Source organism: Carcharhinus amblyrhynchos, chromosome 3 (genome assembly GCF_965287045.1).
Source record: "Carcharhinus amblyrhynchos chromosome 3, sCarAmb.v2.hapA, whole genome shotgun sequence".
Taxonomy (NCBI): domain Eukaryota; kingdom Metazoa; phylum Chordata; class Chondrichthyes; order Carcharhiniformes; family Carcharhinidae; genus Carcharhinus; species Carcharhinus amblyrhynchos.
This window is the reverse complement of record NC_137326.1, coordinates 8,230,811-8,255,207: the sequence shown is the minus strand read 5'-3', so window position 1 is coordinate 8,255,207 and position 24,397 is coordinate 8,230,811. Positions and strand designations below refer to the sequence as shown.

The 24,397-nt window shown below is 41.7% G+C and overlaps 1 protein-coding gene across 1 annotated transcript in view; it reads right to left on the bottom strand.

Annotated features, from left to right (window-relative positions):
• arih2 (ariadne homolog 2 (Drosophila)) overlaps positions 1 to 24,397 on the bottom strand; it is a 71,008-nt gene that overhangs the window by 12,223 nt on the left and 34,388 nt on the right. The window contains exons 6-13 of the mRNA XM_080218718.1: positions 23,037 to 23,158; positions 18,016 to 18,125; positions 14,840 to 14,957; positions 12,133 to 12,183; positions 12,013 to 12,034; positions 9,655 to 9,806; positions 9,030 to 9,173; positions 3,010 to 3,078 (exon numbers count right to left, since the gene is read on the bottom strand). Coding sequence (XP_080074844.1) covers positions 3,010 to 3,078; positions 9,030 to 9,173; positions 9,655 to 9,806; positions 12,013 to 12,034; positions 12,133 to 12,183; positions 14,840 to 14,957; positions 18,016 to 18,125; positions 23,037 to 23,158 — 788 coding nt within the window. The remainder of the gene's footprint in view (positions 1 to 3,009; positions 3,079 to 9,029; positions 9,174 to 9,654; positions 9,807 to 12,012; positions 12,035 to 12,132; positions 12,184 to 14,839; positions 14,958 to 18,015; positions 18,126 to 23,036; positions 23,159 to 24,397) is intronic.

Genomic DNA, 24,397 nt, shown 5'->3' with positions numbered 1-24,397 from the left:
AGCGGGAAGAATCTCTCTACCTCTACCCTATCCATCCCTTTCATTATCTTATATGTCTCTATAAGATCCCCCCTCAGCCTTCTAAACTCCGAGTATAGACCCAATCTATTTAGCTTCTCTTCATAGTCCCACCCCCTCATCTCCGGTATCAGCCTAGTGAACCTCCTCTGCACTCCCTCCAAGGCCAAAATATCCTTGCGCAAGTGCGGCGACCAAAACTGCACACAGTACTCCAGCTGCGGCCTCACCAGTGCCCTGTACAGTTGCAGCAAGACCTCCCTGCTTTTATATTCTATCCCCCTCACTATAAAGGCCAGCATCCCATTCGCCTTCTTGATCAGCTGCTGCACTTGCAGACTGGGTTTTTGCGACTCATGCACAAGGACCCCCAGGTCCCTCTGCACCGTAGCATGCTGCAGCTTTTCGCCCTTTAAATAATAATCCCTCCTACTATTATTCCTGCCAAAGTGGATAACCTCACACTTGCTAACATTGTACTCCATCTGCCAGGTCCTCGCCCACTCGCTTAGCCTATCCAGATCCCTCTGCAGACTTTCCACACCCTCCGCGCAATTTGCTTTTCCACTCATCTTTGTGTCATCAGCAAATTTCGACACCCTACGCTCAGCCACCTCCTCCAGATCATCTATATAAATGGTAAATAGTTGAGGCCCCAGCACCGATCCCTGCGGCACTCCACTAGTTACCAACCGCTAATCAGAATAGCACCCATTGATACCAACTCTGCTTACTATTAGACAACCAATCCTCTATCCACGCTAACACCTTACCCCCAACTCCATGCCCTTCTGAAGCAACCTTTTGTGCAACACCTTATCAAACGCCTTTTGAAAATCAAGAAACACCACATCCACCGGTTCCCCTCTGTCTACCGCGCTAGTCGCATCCTCTTAGAATTCCAATAAATTCGTCAAACACAACTTCCCCTTAATGAATCCGTGCTGCGTCTGCTCTATCAAACAACTCTTTTCTAGGTGCCTCGCTATTTCTCCTTTGATGACGGATCCAAGCATTTTTCAATAACAGACATTAAACAAACCGGCTTATAATTCCCTGCCTTTTGCCACTTAGTCATACTTTTTGTCCATAACACTGCAAGTTGCACATAGTTAAGTTGCTAATGTATTCCCTTGTAAAATTATTCGTGGAATCAGCATCCACCACTTTTCCAGATAAAAATGCTCCAAATCCAGACAACTCTGGAAAAACATAATAATTCCCTCTAGATCTTCTGGCAATAATTTGTTTTTTAAATAAAAGACTCCTGATTATTGACATCTCTTGGTGAATGTCCTCAGTTCTCTTTCCAAGACCTTTAACATCTTTGCTGAAGTATGTTCACAGAATTCAAATCTTAAGAGTTGCAAGGAGGCCATTTGACCCATCATGTTTGCACCAGCTCTCTGAATAAGCAACTCATCTAGTGCTCTTTCCTCAACTTCTCCCCATAAGCCTATGCATGCTTTCTTCTCAGATAACAGTCTAATTCCTTTGAATGCTTTGATTAAACCTGCTTCCATCACACTTTCAGGCAGTTCATTCCAAACCCCAACCACTCACTGTGAAAAAGTTTCTCCTCATATCACTTGTGTTTCTTTTGCAAATTACTCGAAATCTGTGCCCTCATTCACAAATCTTTCTTCAGTGGAGACAGTTTCTCCCCATCTACTCTGCCCAGTCCTCATGACTTTGAAGATCTCTATCAAATCTTCTCTCAGCGTTCTCCTTTCCAAATTGAGCATTCCTAACTTTGACAATTTATCTTAACAATTCTGTGACTTTTGATCAGGCATCATCTATATATAGGAAGGTAGACAACATACAAACCATAGAATCCCTACAGTGCAGAAAGTGGCCATCTGGTCCATGAAATCTGCACTGATTCTCCAAAAGAGCCAGGGCCTCCCCTCCATCCTATCTCATAACACCTCCCACATTTACCATGGTTAATCTGGCCAATCTACATAGGTTAGGGAAAACTTAGCATGGCCAATCCATCAAACCTGCATATCTTTGGCGTGTGGGAGGAAACCGGAGCACCCAGAGGAAACCCATGCAGACATAAGGAGAATATTTAAGCTCCACACAGTCACCCACGCATATGAATGGGGAGGACTAGGCCATTCAGCCCCACAAGACTGCTTTGCCATTTGTGGCCTCAGCTTCACAATCCCACCTATCCCAACCCTCAACTCCCTTGTTAGTCAAGAATCTATCTGCCTTAAAAGTATTCAATGACACCGCTTCTACTGCTCTCTGGGGATAATATTACAAAGACTCAACACTCATCAAAAATATGAACAAAATTAACATACAGATGCAAGGTCATTAATCCACAACTTGAACTGTTTTTCCCTCTCCCCACAGAGATGCTATCTGACTACAAAGCATTTCCAACATTTCTATTCATAATCACAGTTCTGTACTTTGCTGGTCTCTTTTTAAACCCGTGCACAGTTGTAACCTATCACAGTTACACAGCTCCTCTTTGGAATAAAATACTGGGGATTCTGGAAATTTGACATAAAAAAAGAAAATGCTGGAAAAACTCAGCTGGTCTGGTAGCATATGTGGAGGGAAAAACAGAGTTAACATTGAGTCTGTAATACTCTCTTTCAGATTCTGAACATGCTGCCACACCTGGTTTTTAGCACTTTCTGGCTTTTTTAAAATTTATTCTTGTGATGTAAGCATGTTGCCAAGTCATTTATTTCCTATCCCTAATTGCCCTTGAAAAGGTGGCAGGGAGTGCTCTCCCTGAAGTGCTGCAGTCCATGTGGTGCTGCTACGCCCACTGTGCTGTTAGGGAGAGTTTAAAATACATCATAAAAACACCATACCTCAAAACAGGATGCATCAAATCATTATGGCAGTTTTTGGAATTGCATTCAAAACTGCAAAGGGTCTGTACTCCACAGTGAATTGCTAAATTATATTTTGAACAGAGAAGGCAGCACAATTTAGAATGTGTCTGTGCAAAGCTCTTACCAGTTTCTTCCTAGGCCCAGACTCCATATAGTATGCATATGGATATGTATACTGCAAAGTGTAACGACACTGTAGGAAGGAAAACAAGGAAAAATATTACTGTAAAAGATGCACATTAGAAGGCTATTTTAATTAAACTTTGGGAAAAAACAGTTTAAATTATTTTTGGTGGGAGGAGAATGGAGAAGGAAAGAAAGAGAAACATTTCTCTGAGTATCATTGATGTGGGTGCAAAAGGACTTCTTTGCATTAAAAAGCTATGATTTTACGTGAAATTAATATCATAGAATCCCTACGGCGTAGGAGGCCACCATTCGGCCACCGACTCTCAGGCAGAGCAACCCACCCAGGCCCTGTGCCCCCATGTATTTATCCTGGCCAAATCCCTTAACCTACACACCTTGGGGCACTAATGAACAATTTAGCATGGCCAATCCACCTAACCGCACATCTTTAGACTGTGGGAGGAAACCTGCACAGACACAGGGAGAACGTGCAAACTCCACACAGAGAGTAACCCGCGGCCAGGAATGGAACCCAGGTCTCTGGAGCTGTGAGGCAGCAGTGCAAGCCACCGTGCCACCGGTATCTCTGGAGAATGCCTGCAAGCAAATGATCTGTACGTATTCTCATGAAGGAAGCCCAGTAAAATTAATTTCTTCTCTGTCAAAGTTTGCATTTCCAGCTCAACCTCATTGCCTGAAATCGGTGGTCTGACTCGCCATCATTAGGAAGTTGCTAGTGACAGAAGCTAAACTTCCACAAGCACATTTTGCCAGTAAGGTCAACCAAGAGATCGTGAATGCCAGTGGAAGGCAAAACATGCACTAGATACAATTCAAGTGAAGGTCAAACCCAGTTAAAGCATGTTCAGTCAATGACAAAAACTTTAGTCTGTGCCTATTTTAAGATCAGTCTCCTCACTCAGCCCCCACTGCTCACTATCAATGAATGACAGATGTAGATTTTGTCCAGCATTCTTTCCAAGCTGCACTCCTGATGCGAGGAGAAACCAGACACTCCTGATACAATAATGGCAAACTGGGAGTCACAGAACCCTACAGTGCAGAAGGAAACCATTCGGTCCATCAAGTCTGCACTGACCACAATCCCCACAACCCCATGCATCTACCCTAACTAGCCTCCCTGACACTAAGGGGCAGTCCACCTAACCTGCACTGTGGGAGGAAACCGCAGCACCAGGAGGAAACTCACGCAGACATGGGGAGAACACGCAGACTCCAAACAGACAGTGACCCAAGCTGGGAATTGAACCCGGGTGCTGTAAGACACAGTGCCAACTACTGTGCCACCGAGCCACTCCAGAATCAACTGCAGAGCTCCCAGATACACACCTAACAGGGGCTGCAGAAATTTACAATCAGCTCATCCAATCAGACAGGATGGTAATGAAAACTCACACAAGAACAGAGGGACTGTAACTTTGTAAAGAAAGATTGCTGCCGTTCACTACCCAGCAGATCAACTTCCAGGAGTAGGAATTCCATTTTCACAAAGATATATTATCTAAAATAATTATTGACATAATAGGTGGTTAGCTGCACTTTAAGTGTTACAAATGCAAGTTTGTTTTTTTTTAAAAGAAGTAATGGAAAAAGAAATAAATCACAAGTCTAGTCATTTTCTGCTAGCTCTCCCTGATCTTGGTGTAGTTGAGCAATTTACAAGTTCCCGCCAATTAAAAAAAATCTCTATTCCAGCAACCTTAAAAAAACTGCAAACTGATTTCAGCCTCTACACAGAACTGACCACCAGATGTAATCAACAACAATGAGACTCCAAAGGGACACGAGTTCCAGACTTTGACAAAGTGGTAGTATAATCAATCTTCTTGTTAAACGATTCATCAGCAAACTTTATATAGTTTTGCTGACTGACCGACCTGTCAGATACATTCGGGACCACATCTTGGAAGATATCTGACTGTTCACATTTTATTCTCGCCACTAGAGGGATGCGCTGGATTCAGGGGGAAAGAGTGTGAGGCTGCAGCCAGCTGGAACTCTTGTTGATGCGCTCATTAGGGACGTCAGCCAACGAGCATAAAGTCAAAACTGCCAAGTCACAGAGATTTCAAAGGTTAAAGATGACGAGCAAACCACAATTACATCAGCTTTCTCAAAACAGATGGCATAAAATGGCTTCCTTGCCCCCTTAAACCTCCTACGACAGGAACGCAGGATAGCACTGACTGCAATTCTTGTAAATTGGTACAGGGAAATGCCCTGAAGGAAAAGACTTTCCCTCCAACATTAAACAAAACTTCTGATTTTGTTGCAGAGCCCAGTTTCACAGAAGTGGTCCAATGTTTCCTCTCTCGCACCCAAGTTTTCCGTCTCCTCCCCCGGAGCAAATGACCTGAGATAGCACATAGCAAGCCAGTCAGCCATGAGCACTGCAGCCAGTCTTCACACCAAAAGCCCACACATACCTTCAGTAACTCCGAATGGAAAGTAAGCAGGAGCTGCCCATCATCAGGTAGCTTTCATGACTGGCACAGGCTTGGACAGTCGAAGGGCTTGTTCCTGTGCTGTACCTTGTTCTTTGTTATCAATCTTGTGCAGCAAAGGCAAGTCCGAACCAACCAACCGTGGCAACAAGTAATGATATAAGAACATAAAAACAGAAGAAATAGGAGCAGGAGTAGGCCATCTAGCCCTTTGAGCCTGCCCTGCCATTCAATAAGATCATGGCTGATCTGAAGTGGATCAGTTCCATTTTCCCGCTTTCTCCCCATAACCCTTAATTCCTTTGTCTCATCAGAAACCTATCTACCTGTGACTTAAATATATTCAGCGAGGTAGCCTCCACCACTTCAATGGGCAGAGAATTCCAGAGACTCATCACTCTGAGTGAAGAAATTCCTCAACTCCAATCTAAACTGCACCCCCCCCCCTTTATTTTGAGGCTGTGCCCTCTAGTTCGGCTATCCTTTCTGAGCGGGAAGAATCTCTCTATCTCTACCCTATCCATCCCCTTCATTATCTTATTTGTCTCTATAAGATCCCCCCCTCAGCCTTCTAAACTCCAATGAGTACAGACCCAGTCTATTCAATCTCTCCTCAGAGTCCAATCCCCTCATCTCCGGTATCAGCCTAGTGAACCTTCTCTGCACTCCCTCCAAGGAAAATATATCCTTGCGCAAGTGCAGCGACCAAAACTGCACACAGTACTCCAGTTGCGGCCTCACCAGTGTCCTGTACAGTTGCAGCACGACCTTCTTGCTTTTATATTCTATCCCCCTTGCTATAAAGGCCAACATTCCATTCGCCTATTGATCACCTGCTGCACCTGCAGACTGGGTTTTTGCGATTCGTGCACAAGGACCCCCAGGTCCCTCTGCACCGTAGCATGCTGCAGCTTTTTGCCCTTTAAATAATAATCCCTCCTATTATTTCTCCCAAAGTGGATAGCCTCACATTTGCTAACATTATAGTCCATCTGCCATGTCCTTGCCCACTCTCTCAGCCTATCCAGATCTTTCTGCAGACTTTCTGCGCCTTTCCACGCAATTGCTTTTCTACTTATCTTCGTGTCATCAGCAAATTTCCTTACCCTACACTCAGCCCCCTCCTCCAGATCGTCTATGTAAATGGTATCAGTAAATATATCTAACAAGAACCCTTTCATAATGAGCAAACATCTTCAGCCTTCGCCATACTTAACACTACCGTACAGCACATAGAAACCAAATGAGTGACATGAATAGGAATTGTGTCCCTCTCACTACTGCTTAATTTCATCGTAATGAATAGTCAGAGAATCATGACTAATCCAAATATCCATTGAAGTGATTGTTTATGGCTACATAATACCATACAAGTAATATACTCAGATTACATGGTACAATGCCCTATCCTGGTAAAGCAGGGTATGCTCAGACCCACTGAGAACACAGCCATTAAAAATATGTCTCAACACAGAACAGGTGGGTAACACAGATCTCTGTGAGAGGATGAGCAAATCAGCCTCACCATCTGCACTTATTTTTGCATTCAATTCCCAGCACATGAAGACCTAACTATAAGAAGTGCCTTTGTTCATACCTGGGAACTGAGCTGCAATCCAGCCAAACATGGGACTAATGTCACCTCTGCTACATTCTTTAAGGTCACAGTCTACTTACGATGTAGAGATGCCGGCAATGGACTGGGGTGGGCACAGTAAGAAGTCTCACATCATCAGGTTGAAGGACTTTAACCTGGTGTTGTGAGACTTCTTACAATCTAACTGTGCAGTTATTCGCTGTTAATTCTGTGGTCACCAGCTGCCTGCACACAGGAACTTCCAGTAGTGGTCACAAGCTAACCAACAGGATCCTTGGCCAAAGTCAATTCCATATATGTTAGGAATCAAATCTGGGATAACCCTGCTCGATTACAGACTGAGCAGTGCATTTACCCACTAGACAATGAAATAAAGGGAGTAAAAACCACTTTCATTTATGTAGCACCTCCTGAGTATTAAATATTCCCAAGATGCATCAAACAGAAGGAGCTGCATAACGGGATATTAGAAAAAGTAACCAAAGCTTAAGATGTAGGTTTTAAAGGAGAACCCTGGAAGAGGTGGGAACAGTTAAAAGGCAGAAAGACTAATGAGGCAATTCCAGAGGTTAGCTGGATACACCATCACCAATGGTACAGGAATGAAAATCAGATGTGCAAAAGGCTAGAACTGGAGGAGTGCAGACATTTTGGAGGATTGTAGCACTGACAGATAGGGAGAACCAGGATTAAAGCCTCTCTAATATCTACTTGCTTGGGTGATCTGTGTATCTTTAAGAAATGTATTTGTGTAATGTTTCTTGTGCAGAATTTGTTTTAGCAATCAGTTCTATCAATCTGTGCCGCTTTGTCTATAACCAGCAGCCCTGTTGTTACTACAGCAGCATAAGCAATTGCAATTGCTAAAATATTTCTTTTAATCTGGGCTAATGTTATTCTATTATTTTAGTGTTTTCCCCTGGGGTTTTTCAGAATAGGCTTGATTGATTAATTGACAGGAAAGATGATGTGACTGGGAAGGATTAGACTTACACAGCAAAATCAATTCTGTTGCTCTTTAGAGAAGTTGCTTTCTTTATCTCTCTCCCTTTATTTGGGCACCAGGAAATAAGTCTTTTCCTCTCGAGGCTGCTATATGGGAGTCAGAAAACATGCATCTTTCTATATCTGTCCAGAGGGGTTAAAAGGCTGGAAATCTCGCACCCACAGGAGCTGATATGTTTTTTACATGCTAATTTATTCTGAAGATGGATGTATGGCTGTGAAGATATTACTTACATTGGAAGAATAGAGATAGCCAGCTGTTAAGAATTATACTTTGTCATGCTTAACTACTTTCAACTGGTAAAAGTTATGCTGATTCTTTGAGAGATTTTAATTACGTTGTTAAGTAAAGTTGGTTTTAATAAAAGCTTCCTAGTGCGTCAAACGAATCAGACCTGCAGTGAAACATTTTATGCTCACCCGAGTGCCAAAATCAAAAAAGCTGGCATCGAGGCTAATTTCATAATTTACCAAGGAGTTTCTGACCTAGTCCTTAACAGATTTCAACAGGATACACCAAAGTTTAAGATTGAAATTGCAGAGATCAAAAACAGTGCATTGAAGTCATTGCAGCGACTTCATAAGACATAGAAGATAGGAGCAGGAGGCAGCCATTTGGCCCTTTGAGTCTGCTCCACCATTCATCATAATCATCCAATTCAATAGCCTAATCCTGCTTTCTCCTCATTACCTTTGATCCGATTCTTCCCATCTAGCCACCTCTTGAATATATTCAATGTTTTGGCATCAACTACTTCCTGTGGTAATGAATTCCACAAGCTCACCACTGTTTGGGTGAAGAAATGTCTCCTCACCTCCATTCTAAATGGTCTACAAATTCAGGATTGATTTGTACTTTCATGGGCATCTTGTACTTTGCTTATCTCATAACTAATCTGCATGTCCTAGTTTTACTAACCTGTGGGCACATGACTGAGCACTAAATACCTTGGCAAGGAGCTTGGCGGCATTCTGTAAATACTGCCAATCAATCCACGTTCCCAGATTGTTCATAACTCGTTCCTGGATTTTCTCTTGAATCCTCTGGTATGTCTGTGCTTCTAGCTGCAGACTCTTATTGTGGTTTTCCCACTACAAAGAGAAAGAATAAAGCAAGGTAAAATTCATTTACGCCTCTTAAAACCCCAACTTCCCCAGCTAAGAGAAAAATTCACACTAAAACAAAAGGAGCCCAGATCATCACTGGGTTACAATTCCTTCCTTCCAGAGCAACATTGACAAAAATGGGAAAATTCAGTGCTCAATACCTCCTCTTCTGCAGGATTGAGATTCAAACCACTGCCTCTTAAATAATGGGCACACACTTTATACTGACAAAGAAAGCAGAAGTGAGTAGGCGAGGGTAAGCACAAAAATAAATGGGTCAGGTGTGGTCGCAAGGCTCTCCAAGTTAAACAGCCAACACTCAACCTCAGACTACACGCGATCAATGGCCAAAAACAGCTGCTGGCCCCCTGGGAATTTAACCAGCGTTGTCAGGATAGCGGCGGGGGGGGGGGGGGGGGGGGGGAGTTACAGATTCTAACATTCATTCAGACAATGCATCTCTTACCCTTTCAAAGTAGAATAAGTATTTCTTCAAAGCTTCCCTGGCCTGTGCCTGCTGGCTCTGGTTCACAATGTCAGGATTCTCCTTGTACCGACTGCACTCATAGTACTCGCTGCCATGGGTTTTCCAATCCCCCAGGCACATCCAGCAGAAATCTGAAAAGAATTTAAAATGGAGAGCTTGGCAAACTTCCATAATACATAATCAAGTGGCTAGCCCCAAATTTTCTCTCCTGTCAGGAAAATTAACTCCCAAATCCAATCCATTAACATTAGCCAAGGAGGAAGTGCGAACACGACTATAATCCCCAGCACTTCTGTAGCGCTAAGTAATCACCATACAATTCCTACAGTCTACAAGAGGCCAATTGGCCCATCAAGTCTGCACCAACTATCTGACAGAAGCCCTCTCTGCCCACCCTATCCCATTAACATCCATTCCATTGGAGGTTCAGGACTCCACAATCAACATATTCAGTATCATACGCTTTTAATCCACAAACAAAGTCACTTTGAGACCATTTCTTGCATGTAAAGTACTCCATAATGCAACCTGATTCGGTAAACCCAAGAACCAACTTCAGAACAGCACAATATAAATGATGGTGCATTTTATAGTACCAGCTTTTAGTCCATCCCTTGACCTGTGCTTTTTTTCCTTCTAACGATTAACTCTTAAAACTTTCAAAAATCCACACATTATATTTTTCCACCATATATCCAAAATGATCCATTAGCGCGAGTGTGTAAGCTGGCCGAGATATTAGATTTTATCTTAGTCGGATTTCGGCTGCCTGCTTAACTTTCCCATTTTACAGGCTTTTACAAACACTTGCATTCTACAAATCTGCTAACAAAATCAAGCCACTATTTTGTAATAAAACCTCATCTAATCAAAGCCATTCTGTGACTTGAACGCCTGCTACCAAACAAGGCAACATGGGCAAATTCAATGAAGTTAACCCTTACATTATTAACAACCGGCCGTTAGAAACAATTTTGGATCAAGGTGGGGTGATGCCAGATTTTGGTATAAAAGTGCATTTCAGCAACCATCATTTTTGCATACAGCAAGTGAAGGGCAATCAGCTCTGTCGTGTTTTCTCAAGGACAGAGATGGAACTCTTGTTGGCAGTAGAATGAGTAGTGTAACAATGAGGCCAGGGACAGGGGCATAATCCCTCTTGGCTTGGGCCTCGGATAGTGCAGTTTCCACCCAAGACACAGGCAGAATTGCTGCTGACAGCAAGAAGAACGGAGGTCATTTTCCACATCTTCCGGACCGGCCATCCATTTGAAGTTTTGAAGACTTCAAGAACCTTCTGTTCATTTGCTCCTTTACTTATGAGGATATTGTTGCTTTATTTTATCCTTTATTCAATAAACTTTGATATTGTTTGTTAATTCAGTACTTGAGTCCGTGTGATGGTTATATCTCTGTTGAGCTAGACAGTTTAAGAGAGTTAATTTGGGATCCTGTAATTAAGCTACATGCAACTGAATTAAATCAGTCTAAATTTGTCAAAATACTCTTTTTTAAATGTACAAAATGTTGGAACACAAATTAAAATCAAAGGAATATATGAGACACACATTGCATCAATAGCAAATGCAGTGAAATCCGACTCCATCAGTCATGCCCCTTAGAAAATCATAGATGATAGAACCCTACAGTGCAGAAAGAGGCCCTTTGGCCCATCAAGTCTGTACTGAACAATCCCACCCAGGCCCTACCCCCATATCCTTACATATTATATCCACTAATCCCTCTAACCTACACATCCCTGGACACTAAGGGGCAATTTTTTTTTAGCATAGCGAATCAACCTAACCCGCACATCTTTGGACTGTGGGAGGAAACCAGAGCACCCAGAGGAAACTCACGCAGACACAGGGAGAACGTGCAAACTCCACACAGACAGTGACGCGAGCCAGGAATCGAACCCAGGACCCTGGAGCTGTGAAGCAGCAGTGCTAACCACTGTGCTACCGTGCCGCCCCTTGGTAAATGTTCAGGAATGAACATTGATCACAATGTCGGAATCTACCTCCCCTTCAAATAATACCATAAGCTGCATTTACCAGATTAAATTCTCATTCGAAAAATGGCAATTTCAGTAATTGCACTGGGACATCCATTCGCAAAAACATATACTTTTCTCATGAAAAAAAGGTCATAGATATTAAGGAGCAAGGTTCCTGTTTCTGAGCTCCTAAGGCACACTGAGGAATTCCAAAACACCTCAGTTTATCATCCAAGAAAAATCACTGATCAGGACCATTATCATTTCTAGGTATGCACTCTTGGGGCAGTGCACGTAAAATTTAACATTCAATATAATTTTCATTTTTCTCTACTTACCATGCTTGCATTTTGAGCATTGCTGAAACATAATCAGAAAGAATTGATCAGTGATAAAACAGAACCCTCAGCACATTGGAAGATCTATGAAAATGAATGAATTGTGCATAATTGTCTCACCATGTGATTGCACCCTCCATTTTTCTCAATGCAAATATTGCACTTAGGACACTGCAAGATTAAAACAAATAAGCAATTAGAATAATAATTTTGTCTCTAGAAAATAGGCTATTGCACTGGAGAATTTTACCATTGGCAGCACTCATAACTGTGATAAACAGTGTCATTCTTACAGTCTGGTTTTCAAGTTGTTGATTCTTATTTAAACTTGGGGTGAGTCTGCTCATCCAAAAGGTGGAAGAGATCTAACTAACATTAAAACACTAGTCACCACTGACCAACAGCTTATTTCCGATAGATCCTGAACATTTGCTGCATTGCATCAGGAGCTAATCTGTTGTGGGTATATGTATGGTTAAATTTAGTGCAGCTTGACATGAACCAAAAAGCTATTATTGTAATGGGTTTCCAATGGAAATAATATGCAATGGATTACAGGGGAAAAGAGATACAAATATTTTTCTGACAATTTCTTCTCATCTCCTAAATTTTCTTCCTGCGGTGCATCTTTTAGGACAGACATCATTTTGAAGAGGAACTCACCCTAGTGCCCTGGCAAATACTTGTGCCTCAACCAACATAACTAAAACAGATCATCTGGTCTTTAGGCAATTGTGGAAGCTTGCTGTGCATAAATTGGTTGTCGTGTTTCCTCCAATAACTATATTTCAAAAAATATCTCATTGGCTGCAAAGTGCTTCGAGTTGTCATGAGGTTATGAAAAGTGTATGTTCTTTTTTAAAAATGACCCTAGCCCACTTTCACAACACAAGCTTGGTATGTTGCTGTGCAAAACTTGACATCAGCAAGGCAAATAGAAATTTTAAAACATTTTGGTGGAAACTGGGAGAAGAAAATCTTACCATGCATATACATCTCCCATATGACAGCAGTACTTCCAAAGTACTCCACTGGCTGTGACACATTTTGGTTCAATAATGCACCACAGGCAAGTTCAGACAGAACTGCTCAACTTACACAAGAAAATAACTTTCCACTGAAAACTAGAACTAGGGCCAGAGTATATTAGCAGCTTGAATTACCAAGAAGGGTTGTATCAATGACGGGGAGGGAGGGGGGGTGGTGGTGGTGAGGTGATAAACCTCAACAAAAACCTGTGCAGAGATTTCCCCATTTTTTTCCAGTACAAGGTACCAAAAGAGGTACTTGCCTTGATAGTAGCAGTACTAAACAGAGGAGAAACAAACCCACACCACCACACTCCCACCCTCCACCAAACAAGGAAGCTTTTTAAGTTTAAAATTAAGGTTTGACTCAGTTTCAAAAAAATATATATTAAGGTTCTTATTAAATGCATTTGTAATTGTGGTAACAGATTGCAACTAACTGCAAACTTGATTAAGTTGCGCCAATTGAGGTCATGTAATATTAAAACTGCCATTAGCAGCAACTTTCCTGATGGAGCGAGATGCCATTCACATGATTACCTATCATGGCATCCTAAAAAGCACCTGGACAGAATGTGATGACTTAGCACCTTCTGTCTGGGAATAAGACCAAGTGAATAACGCAGCAGAGGCAAGTGTTAATAAAACTACTGCATATCGCCTCATTTAAAAATAAATTCTATTGTCTAATGAAGTTTCTCCCCCCACCAAGTGATTCACGTTTTCCTGGAACTCTGAGCAGATGTTGGCCAGTAATGAAAATAAGAAAAAAATCATCCAATGTTGTTGCTCATTGGTTGTTATAATACTCCATCCCTGTAGAGAAATAATTCATGGCCTAGCTCCCATTTGTTCTCTGAACATGGGATACATGATCTAGGCTTTATTTATTATCGAGAAAGTGGCAATGGCCTTCTGGCATAGTGACTGTTTCACAACCGAGTCACAACTTTCATGACTGCTTTAGAGGGCATTAAAACACCAGCACATGGAGCAGACCAACAGTTTCCTTTCGCCACTGAATATCAGTGAAAAAGATCAGCTTTATAAAAACAAACCAATTGCTTCTTTAATAAAAGAAATTTTTATTCATCGGAATCAAACAGAACAGCAAATGTTGGAAAATCTCAGTGTCAGTGGATGGAGAACATTTTGAGTCAGATGACCCTTATGACTCAATGTTGAGGGGTGGCACGGCGGCACAATGGTTGGCACTGCTGCCTCACAGGGCCAGGGACCCGGGTTCGATTGCTGGCTTGGGTCACTGTCTGTGCAGAGTCTGCACGGGTTTCCTCCACGTGCTCCCACAGTCCAAAGACGTGCGGGTAAGTGGATTGGCCATATTAATTTGCCCCTTTGTGTCAGGGGGACTAGCTTGGGTAAATGCATGGGATTATGGGGATAGGGGCTTGGGTAGGATTGTAGTAGGTGCAGACTAGATAGGCTGAATGGTCTCCTTCTGCACTGTTGGGTTCTATGTTGGTTCTACTCTCTCACCACAATTGCTTCTTTTGTTGACCAGCGTAACTGAAATCAATTTCATAACTTGTTACAGTAGTGTCATGATTATGATCCTGGGCCAGCAAACCTGATGTCTGACCTCTTAATCCAGAAGATTTGAACTCAGTTTTAAAAAGCTGAAAATAAAAACCATCCTTTACCCTTCATAGGGCAACCAAGAATAATTACCAGCCTTGCCAGTGATGCCAACTGCCAAGAATTAAGAAAATAAATATCTTTGGATCATTGGAACAGTATTACAGTTAATACATGGGTGCACTATATTGGTACCTCCTTACATCTTTCGTATGCGCGCTGATGTAATTTGCCGTCTCAGAGTCATCAGCACATTTGGTGAGCCATTTTTTAATAGTGGTACAGTCAGTAGGAGCGTGGTACATCTGGCGACACTTGAAGCTGCAAGACAAGAAATGTTTTTAGGGTTCAAGTAACAGTATTGCTTCCAGGTAAATTTAGACAACTGCTGCCAATAAAATGGTGGCAATTTCAGCATTGCCTTCTTCAGAGGCTACAGTTCAAGTCCCATTCCAGATACCAAAGGTATGAGTCATGCTGAGACCACAGCGCAATACGAATAATCTGCTACACTGGTCGGAAGTGTCCCTCAAATGTAATGGTGAGTCAAGGTCCCAATGTGTTTGGCCTGGAAAGGTAAAGGTCCTTTTGCATTAGTCAAAAAGGATATATATTTGATGCCTCTGCCCAAATGTAAAGGTCTTGAAAGAAAATGAAGATTTAAGAATTGGATAAAATAAAAGATTAAAAATATGATTTGGATAAAATAAAGATTGATATGAGTCCACCTGCGTGAATGGGGTTTTTGACATGTGAATTAGCTTAGCAGCCAGATACAAATGCTGTTAGAACTATAGACATGGACAGAGGAGAATACAGTTTACACCTATATGCCAGAAGTCTAGCCCAAGCGGGTTACTGAGATAGAATACTATCAAAAAGGCAAAATAAAATTCACTGTAGGGTTAACTGGCGACAGTATGAGGGAGTGGGTTGCACAGGAGCATGGGGTGCACTCAATGGGAAGCCCTGTTGACAATGGCAGGATGAGAGGATCCTGCCACCAGCCAACGGCAGCCACCTCGATGAAATACATGGCAGGTTGTGCAAAATCCCACCCCATTGTGTAGGATTCTGAATGAGACAAGGGACATTTCTCAGACTTCAGACAACAGATAGACAGGAATAGAATTAACTTCATGAAATAGAGTGTGTAGTCATTATTGTAGTTACAAGTACTATTGTCTTTTTCTTTTAAAGTAATAAATATTCTATGACCAAGTCATGTTGCAACTTTATACAGCATTAGTTAGACCGCACTTGGAATATAGTGTTCAGTTTTGCTCGCCACACTGCTAGAAGGATGTAAAAGCTTTGGAGAGGGCACAGAAAAGATTTACCAGGATGTTGCCTGGTATGGAGAGCATTAATTATGAGGAGAGGTTGGAGAAATTTGATTTGTTCTCACTGGAATGGCAGAGATTGAGGACCGACCTGATAGAAGTCTACAAGATTATAAGGGGCGTGGACAGAGTGGATAGTCAGAAGCTTTTTCCCAGGATGGAAGAGTTAATTCTGAGGAGGGCATAAGTTTAAGGTGCAGTGGCAAGGTTTAAAGGAGATGTATGAGGCAAGTTTTTGACACAGAAGGTGGTGGGTGTCTGGAACTCGCTGCCGAGGGAGGTAGTGGAAGCAGATATGATAGTGACTTTTATGGGACATCTTGACAAATACATGGATAGGATGCAAATAGAGGGATGTGGTCCCCAGAAGGGTAGGGGGTTTTAGTTAAGTTGGGCAGCATGGTCAGTGCAGGCTTGGAGGGCCAAAGGGCCTGTTTCTGTGCTGTAATTTTCTTTGTTCTTTGTTCTAATGACCGGCGCAGGCTCATTGGGCCGAAGGGCCTGTTTCCCGTGCTGGGTTGTTCTTTGTATGATTGATTACAAGACTTGACTTGTCCTCACTGATTTGCATATCTTTCCTCATTATATCACCACTAAGAATCAGTGTTCCAAGGTATCCTTGTGGGTTTTGGGATACCTTTGCATTTAACATAGACGAGATTCTCAACACCTCCTCTATCAGCTGTCAGCACTAAAACAAAAGACCAGTTTTATTCATGTGTGTGAGAAGCTGAACTGTGCAAAACAGCAGTATACCTACAATAATTGCAATTCACTATACACAAAGATTTGAGATGTGATGCAACACACAACTACATCAATACAACTTATTTTTAACTCTGCCCAACATATTCCTAGTATTGCACCATCTGTTATGCTAAGAGGAACAATGCTTCATTCCTGTTTCATAGAGCCACAGAGACTTACAGCATGGAAACAGGCCCTTTAGCCCAACTTGTCCATGCCGCCCATCTTTTAAAACCCTGAAGCTAGTCCTAATTGCCCACATTTGGCCCATATCCCTCTATATCCATCTTACCCAGGTAACTATCTGAATGCTTTTTAAAAGACAACATCGTACGTGCCTCTGCAACTACCTTTGGCAACTAACTTACTTCTCTTAAAGCAGAATGCAGATATTGCCTAAGGTTAATAGCACAGCAACAAACATTCAGCCCTGCCGAATTTTATGATTAGCAGGAGCCTCCTACCACTCCTCTTCCTCTAACAATGTTAGTACATCCTGCTGTTCCTTTCTTCCTTGTGCTCATCCAGAACCCCCTTAAATGCAAGTGTTATCCATCTCCTTGTGTTGGTGAGGTCCACATTCTAACCACACTTCGAGTAAAGAAATTTAACCTGAATTTCTTATGTGATTTATTGGTGACTATCTAGTACCTATGGTCCCTAGTTCCACTCTCCCCTGCAAGGCGATACATCTTCTCCATGTCTCCCCTATGAAACCCTTTTATTGTCTCAGGTCTCCCCTCAACCTTCTGCTAACACCACAACTGGGTCTACGGATGTACAAAACTGATCTATGGCAACTTATTCAGAGCACTGAAAGGTTTGCAGAACTCATTAAGGTAAACCACAGCTCTATACATGGAGTTTTGGAGAATATTCACTAGAGGTATCACATAAGCATCAAAAATAAATATACAGGGGAACTTTGAATAGTGATAGGTTTCCTCGTGTGAAATTAATTATTGCTAAACATAGTTAAGAGACTGAGTGCATTACATTTGTATTACACCTTATTCAAACATCGCAAAGTGATTCACATCAAGTAAATAACATTTGAAGTGCAGTGGCTTATGCGGACACGTACAAAAGACATCCAACAGCCAGCAATAAATTGAATCATTTTTCTTGGCACTATTCATCTGGGGAGCAATTGTACCAAAAACACCAGGAAAATTCACTGTTACTCTAAGTCATGCATTGAGATTTTCAACAACCAATGAAGCAATAGTGCCTTGAGGGGGGCACTAATCTTTGTTCAACAGGATTTAACTTCAACGTCAGACACATACCAGAAGACCTCATTACAGCGGCTGCATTGCACACGTCGAGCCTTGGGTTCTTGTACCTGAATTACCATGGGACAGTCAGCACCAGGACACAGCTGCAACTGATAGTGGCTCTATTTTAAGAACAACCAAAGCAACAGTTAGCAAAGAGAGAAAGATTTGCCTTTCAGATTTCACAACAGCCTCTTGCATTTTCAACATAGGAAAGGGACAGTGGTACAAGTTGTGCTTTTTTGACAAAATTGATCCACACCAGATCCAGCTGAGTCCACTGAAGGGAAGAAAATACAAACTTGTATTACCACCTTGGCACATCTTTTGAACATTTCAAAAGGTCTTTCCATGCAGCAATCATTTTGTCATCAGCAAGTCCCAGTTGCCAAAGAAACAAATTTTGCACCGCACATTGGCAAAACTCCCTGACTCTAGATAAATCTTCAACCTCTACTTCAGTTATAGCAGTGGAATCCAAGAGAAAAGTATGAGTTTGGCCATCATATCGCTCTCTTGCAAACACAAAAACTCCCAAAGTCAAAGCTCAAGGAACATAAGGCTGTTCACCAGCCAGATTCAGAACGTGTAGTTTCACTTAATACACTGGCAGCTCTGCCCAAACTGAAAAATGTTCGTGTAGCCATTCTCAATACTTGACCATGCCAGAATAGATTGCGTTTATCAAACCCCTATAACATTACTTGCAGAAAAGTTTAATTCTGATTATCATTTACGATTAACTTGCAGTTTAGTTATGGGCATTTGCCAAACAATCGGAGTATGTCAACCTAATCTGGTTTTACGCCAAATTCTGGGACACGAGCTCATCACGTGACTTGGTCTGAGCATCACATTCAATTTACAAGGGAGAAAAAACATCTGGCGTCAAGGTTGAACAACTGCTGGTGTGGGACCATCCACCTTCCTCAAAATTAAAATTATTAGGTCAATTTTCTAAATACAAAATGGAAAGAAAAACATAAGTATTAAAACGTTCTGCCTTGTGCATTAAATTAGTGCAGTTGAGCTTGAGGGGTTCAGGAAAAGTCACTTTCTTTCACAGTATGTAACCATCTTTGATTTTGATTTAGAATTAAATTCTGTAACTCTAATTATTTGAAATTTTAAAATGCATCAGTTGTGTTATATCTAGTACACTAATCACTTTCAAGCACCGATTTTATACAGATTTTCTGTAATCGCTGCAACTTAAGTTTTGCAAAGCTATTTGGTAATTTTTAATTCACTTATACCAAGCACCGACAGATACAACAAAAGCATGCCAGCATAAAGCAGTTTTCTCACAAAAACACATCGATAAACAGCTGTATTAATGAGGTTTTACAAGACATACTGATAGCTATAGATCAACTGGACATCTGGGCCGAAAAATCCATGTTCCCAGACATAGCATGCTGTTTTATCACAAATAAAAGCAGGGAACAAGGTCGATTGCTAACCAACTCCATGCAATATTATTTTCTCTCTGCAAACTACTATTGCTTAAATGTTTAAGCGATTAACTGTACTAAAATTTGCATCTATTAGTTTATTGGCTGAGAAAATGCGGAAAGCAAATGAAATTGGGAAAGATTGCCAGCAATTTTCCGCTTCTCAATCAAGAATTTTGAAAGAAACTGAGCAATCTGATTGCTTTTCCAAATTTTGGTAGCTTGCAATTGATGGGTTTCCGACATCAGAACCATACAACCCTACATTGCAGAAAGAGGCCCTTCAGCCCATCGAGTCTGCACCAAACACAATCCCACCCAGGACCTACCCCTATATCCCTATACATTATACCCAATAATCCCCCTAACCTACCTACCCCTATATCCCTATACATTATACCCAATAATCCCTCTAACCCTGGTCACTAAGGGGCAATTTCTTAGCATGGCCAATCAACCTAACCTGCACATCTTTGGACTGTGGGAGGAAAGCGGAGTATCCAGAGGAAACCCACGCAGACACGAGGAGAATGTGCAAACTCCACACAGACAGTGACCCGAGCCGGGAATCAAATCCAGGGCCATGGAGCTGTGAAGAAGCAGTGCTAACGACTGTGCTACCATGCCGCCCCCTGGTTGGTTAGGTTAATCAGCCTGATTAACCTAACCCATCAGCTTAAAATACTTACTTGGCAGGGGTCAAACAATGATCTTGGCCTTTTGGCTTAGATCAAGCCCAAGATACCTTCTCTTGCCAACTTGAATCTTGTTTGTCTCTTTTGTGGGAACCATGAATTGCTTTCAATTTGAATTTGGTTTTTGGGACAAGCAAAGAACGGATTAGGGTTTGTTAGGTCCACTCTGAGCATTGGCTTTGTAACTTTAAGGGCAGAGTAAGATTTTTTTTTAAAAAAAAACCTGGTGAAAGGGCCAGAAAGACATTTTTAAATATGGAATGAGGAAACAATGAGTAAAAAGTGCCCTCACAAGACTATGGCCCCCTCTGATTACACGCATGAATCAAAGCCATTTCTGTCCCTGTTTTGATGTCCCTCTGACATCAAATACTATTGTCTAGTGGACAATGCAAAAGTGGCAGTCATAACCAAATGATGTTCAACATTCAGCGCTGAATCATGCAGTTCCTGCTTCATGCTAATTTAAGGGTTGTACATTTGAAGTCCTCACTCAGTAAGCTAGCTTATCCTCTATTAGTCATAACGCATTAACAATACAATTCATTCAACAACTATTTAGTAATTTAAAATAAAAATTAAAAATCTGCTCTTTAACGGTATTATAAAGCTTGATGGGTGAGCAATACAATCTTCAAACTTCTGTTAACACTGAATTGGCCAACAACTGAAAAAACAATGCAGCCAACTCTTGCTAATGCTACCACAATCAAATCCTTCCTCAATTTCAGTGAAGCTGGTTCCTTGAAGAGTTATTTTATGCTGCAGGGCCATTCTATTAAACCTTCTCATTAACTTATATATAATCACCACCTCTCAATTAACTAAATGAGGTAACTGTTCCCTTTAAGGGTCACATGAGCCAGGAAATCAAGGACCAGGTTGGGGGTTCTCCCCAGTAATCAGAGGATTTTGTTCCAGAACCATCTCAGGAGCTGGCTGCAGCCATGAGGCTGCAAGTCTTTGTACAGTCTTGGCCTGTAAATAAGTCTGTTGTTTCTCTTTGAACTGGTGAACACAAGTTATTACAGCTAACAATAGTCAAACTAGAATGAATATCGCCTACAAGAGTTTTGCGGGTAACATTCACAGAAGTGGTTCTTTTAACTATCAAAGCATACTGCAAAAGAGGGAGGGGGAATTAAAACAGAAAGAAACATAACAATCAAGGAGGAAGCAGGGCAGCAGAATCTTTAAATTGTCAACAAGGGTGCAAGTGATTGCATAACCCATTCTTAGCTATGAGTCAGTGCTGAAATTACTTGGTCTTTGTGTGTTTTCTACCATAATGTCTGTACTTCAGAAAAACCTCTGGGAAGAACTGAAGGATATAATGAGAAAACAGTGCTCACAATATGGGCCTGAGATCATCTGCAATTCAACTCCACTTTGTATCTATGCCTACACAGTGCCAAAGCTTCACTTATTCTGGGAGCAACTACTCGCAGCCTACCAACTTTCCAATGTTGCTATTCTCACCCTTGGATGGTTTGGAGAGGAGTGTGGAAGGGAAGAGGGGAGTTGGGCAGTGGAGAAAGCAAACAGAGTGCTACTTTAGGACAAGCTCAAGAGAATGGCAATTGTTCAAGCTTGATTAAAAAAGAATCAGCGTGCACTCTAGCATGTTCCAGTCAAACTTAAAGGCTTTGCTTTCTCACTGCCTCAATGTACCTTTGTGGTAAAACAAATCCCTCAGCTGAAGCGGATTTTATTCTTCAGGGTTCAGTTCCTTAGCTCATTTTCAAGTAGAGATTCAGTGTGAAGCTAGCTAACCGAGAGTGGGAGGAAAATACTCCACTCTTTTACTCGCTGAAATTGCTTAGGTCACACTCCTGAGAGCTCTTCTATTTCTGGTCTCTGACAAATACATGAGTTAATTTGCAGGTTCAATATCACTTTCATCTCAGATCTCAGTGCAGTAGCCAGCAATGCAATATGCGATTGTCACCAATTAGAGGCACAGAATCAAGTACAGTCAATTCCTGCTGAGGAAATAACTAGTTTTCCGTGACAGTTCCAAGTGCACTGAAATATTACAGAAGGTAAACCAAGATATTTCATATTATTGCTCATCAGATTTGTACCATTTGGACAAGTGGACACGGAAAAATAATTAATGCAGGAGAAATACCATCTTAGTTCTAAAATCATATGTAAATATATTTACCTGAATTACTGATGTGATTTCCACTCATTCCACAATGTCCCTCTACAAGAGATCAGCTCCTGTCACTGTACATTTCAACATATGCCCCTTGACTATTTAGTCCAGAGCTTCTATAGTGTACTTACAATGGCAACTGGGTGGCATCAGCACCAAGCTTAATTTATTCTTGCCTAACTTCTACTGATGCTTACCACCATTGTTCAATGGACAGCCTCCAAGAGTGGGAACCTCAGGTAATCGAACCTCCCACTCAGGACCAAGGGCACTGAGATTAGCCAAGACAGTAGAGTCACATCTTTGCCCTCAGACAAGCTGGGAGTCCAAGAAAAGAAAAATTTTTACTTTTGATTCACTATCGTCAGCGCATTTTTGATTCAAGTTGAATTTATAATTAATGATAGCTCACGTCTGCGTGGGTTTCCTCCCACACTCCAAACATGTGCGGATTAGGTAGATTGGCCATGCTGAATTGACCCTGGTGTCAGGGGAATTAGCAGGCTAAACGCATGGGGTTACAGAAATAGGGCATGGGTGGGATTGTGGTCAGTACAGACTCAATGAGCTGAATAGCCTCCTTCCGTACTGTAGGGATTCTATGATAACGAAGATAGTCACCTTCTCCTGTTTCACGTCAACAAACTTTTAACACATACATACCTTGTCAATTATTACATCCCCATTCCATCAAATGTTTAAAACATGTTTAAGATCACCCACCTCTATATAATCTCTGAAGAGGTAGCGCCTATATTTCTCTCTCAGTTCTTCGTTAGAAATCAAAGGAAAAGCAAAATCCTCAGGAGTTCGGAGCAAGCAATCTTGTGCCATACAGGATATGCCTAGCAAGGTACACAGACTGGTTACCATCAAGCCTTCAAACAAAATCTGACAATATTTTAAAACAGGATCAGGTTCTGAAAAATAAATCTTTGCACACAGTCCACTTGCAACACTCACCACACAACAATCTTACCACCATGTTTGAATTAACAGACCCTTAATGGAACTACATACAGCTTTGAGTGAAAAATCATGCCTCACAAATTTCATTAAGTTTTTTGAAGGGGTAACCAAGAAGGTAGATGACAGCAGTGTGGTTGATGTTGTCTACATGGATTTTAGCAAGGCCTTTGACAAGATACTGCATGGTAGGTTTTTGCATAAGATTAAATCTCACGTGATCCAGGGTGAGGTAGCTAAATGGATTCAAAATTGGCTGGATGACAGAAGCTAGAGGGTGGTTGCAGAGGGTTGTTTTTCAAACTGGAAGCCTGTGACCAATGGTGTGCCTCAGGGGACAATGCTGGTCATTTATATTAATGATTTGGATGAAAATATAGGAGGCATGGTTAACAAGTTGCAGAAAACACCAAGATTGGAGGAATAGTGGACACGAGGAAGGTTATCTCGAACTGCAATGGGATCTTGATCAATTGGGCCAGCAGGCTGACGAACGGCAGATGGGAGTATAATTTAGATAAATGCAAGGTGATGCATTTTGATAGATTGAACCAGGGCAGGACTTACTCAGTTAATGGTAGGGCATTGCAGAGAGTTATAGAACAAATATTTAGGAGTACATGTTCATAGTTTGTTGAAAGTGGAGTCACAGGTGGACAGAATGGTGAAAAAGGCATTCAGCATGCTTGGTTTCATCGGTCAGAACACTGAATACAGGAGTTGAGGCATCTTGTTGAAGTTGTACAAGACACTTGGAATACTGTGTACAGTTCTGGTCACCCTATTGTAGAAAGGATATTAAACTAGAAACAGTGCAGAAAAGATTTACCAGTTTGCTACCAGGACTTGATGGTTTCAGTTATAAGGAGAGACTGGATAGACTGGACTTCTTTCTCTGGAGCATAGGAGGCTGACATGTGATCTTATACAGGTCTACAAAATAATGAGGGGCACAGATCATCTAGTCAATATCTTTTCCCAAAGGTAGGGGAGTCTAAACTAGAGGGCATAGGTTTAAGGTGAGAGATACAGAAGTGTCTAGAGAGGCAATTTTTCACACAGAAGGTGCTGAGCGTCTGGAACAAGCTGCCAGAGATAATTGTAGAGGCGAGTACAAT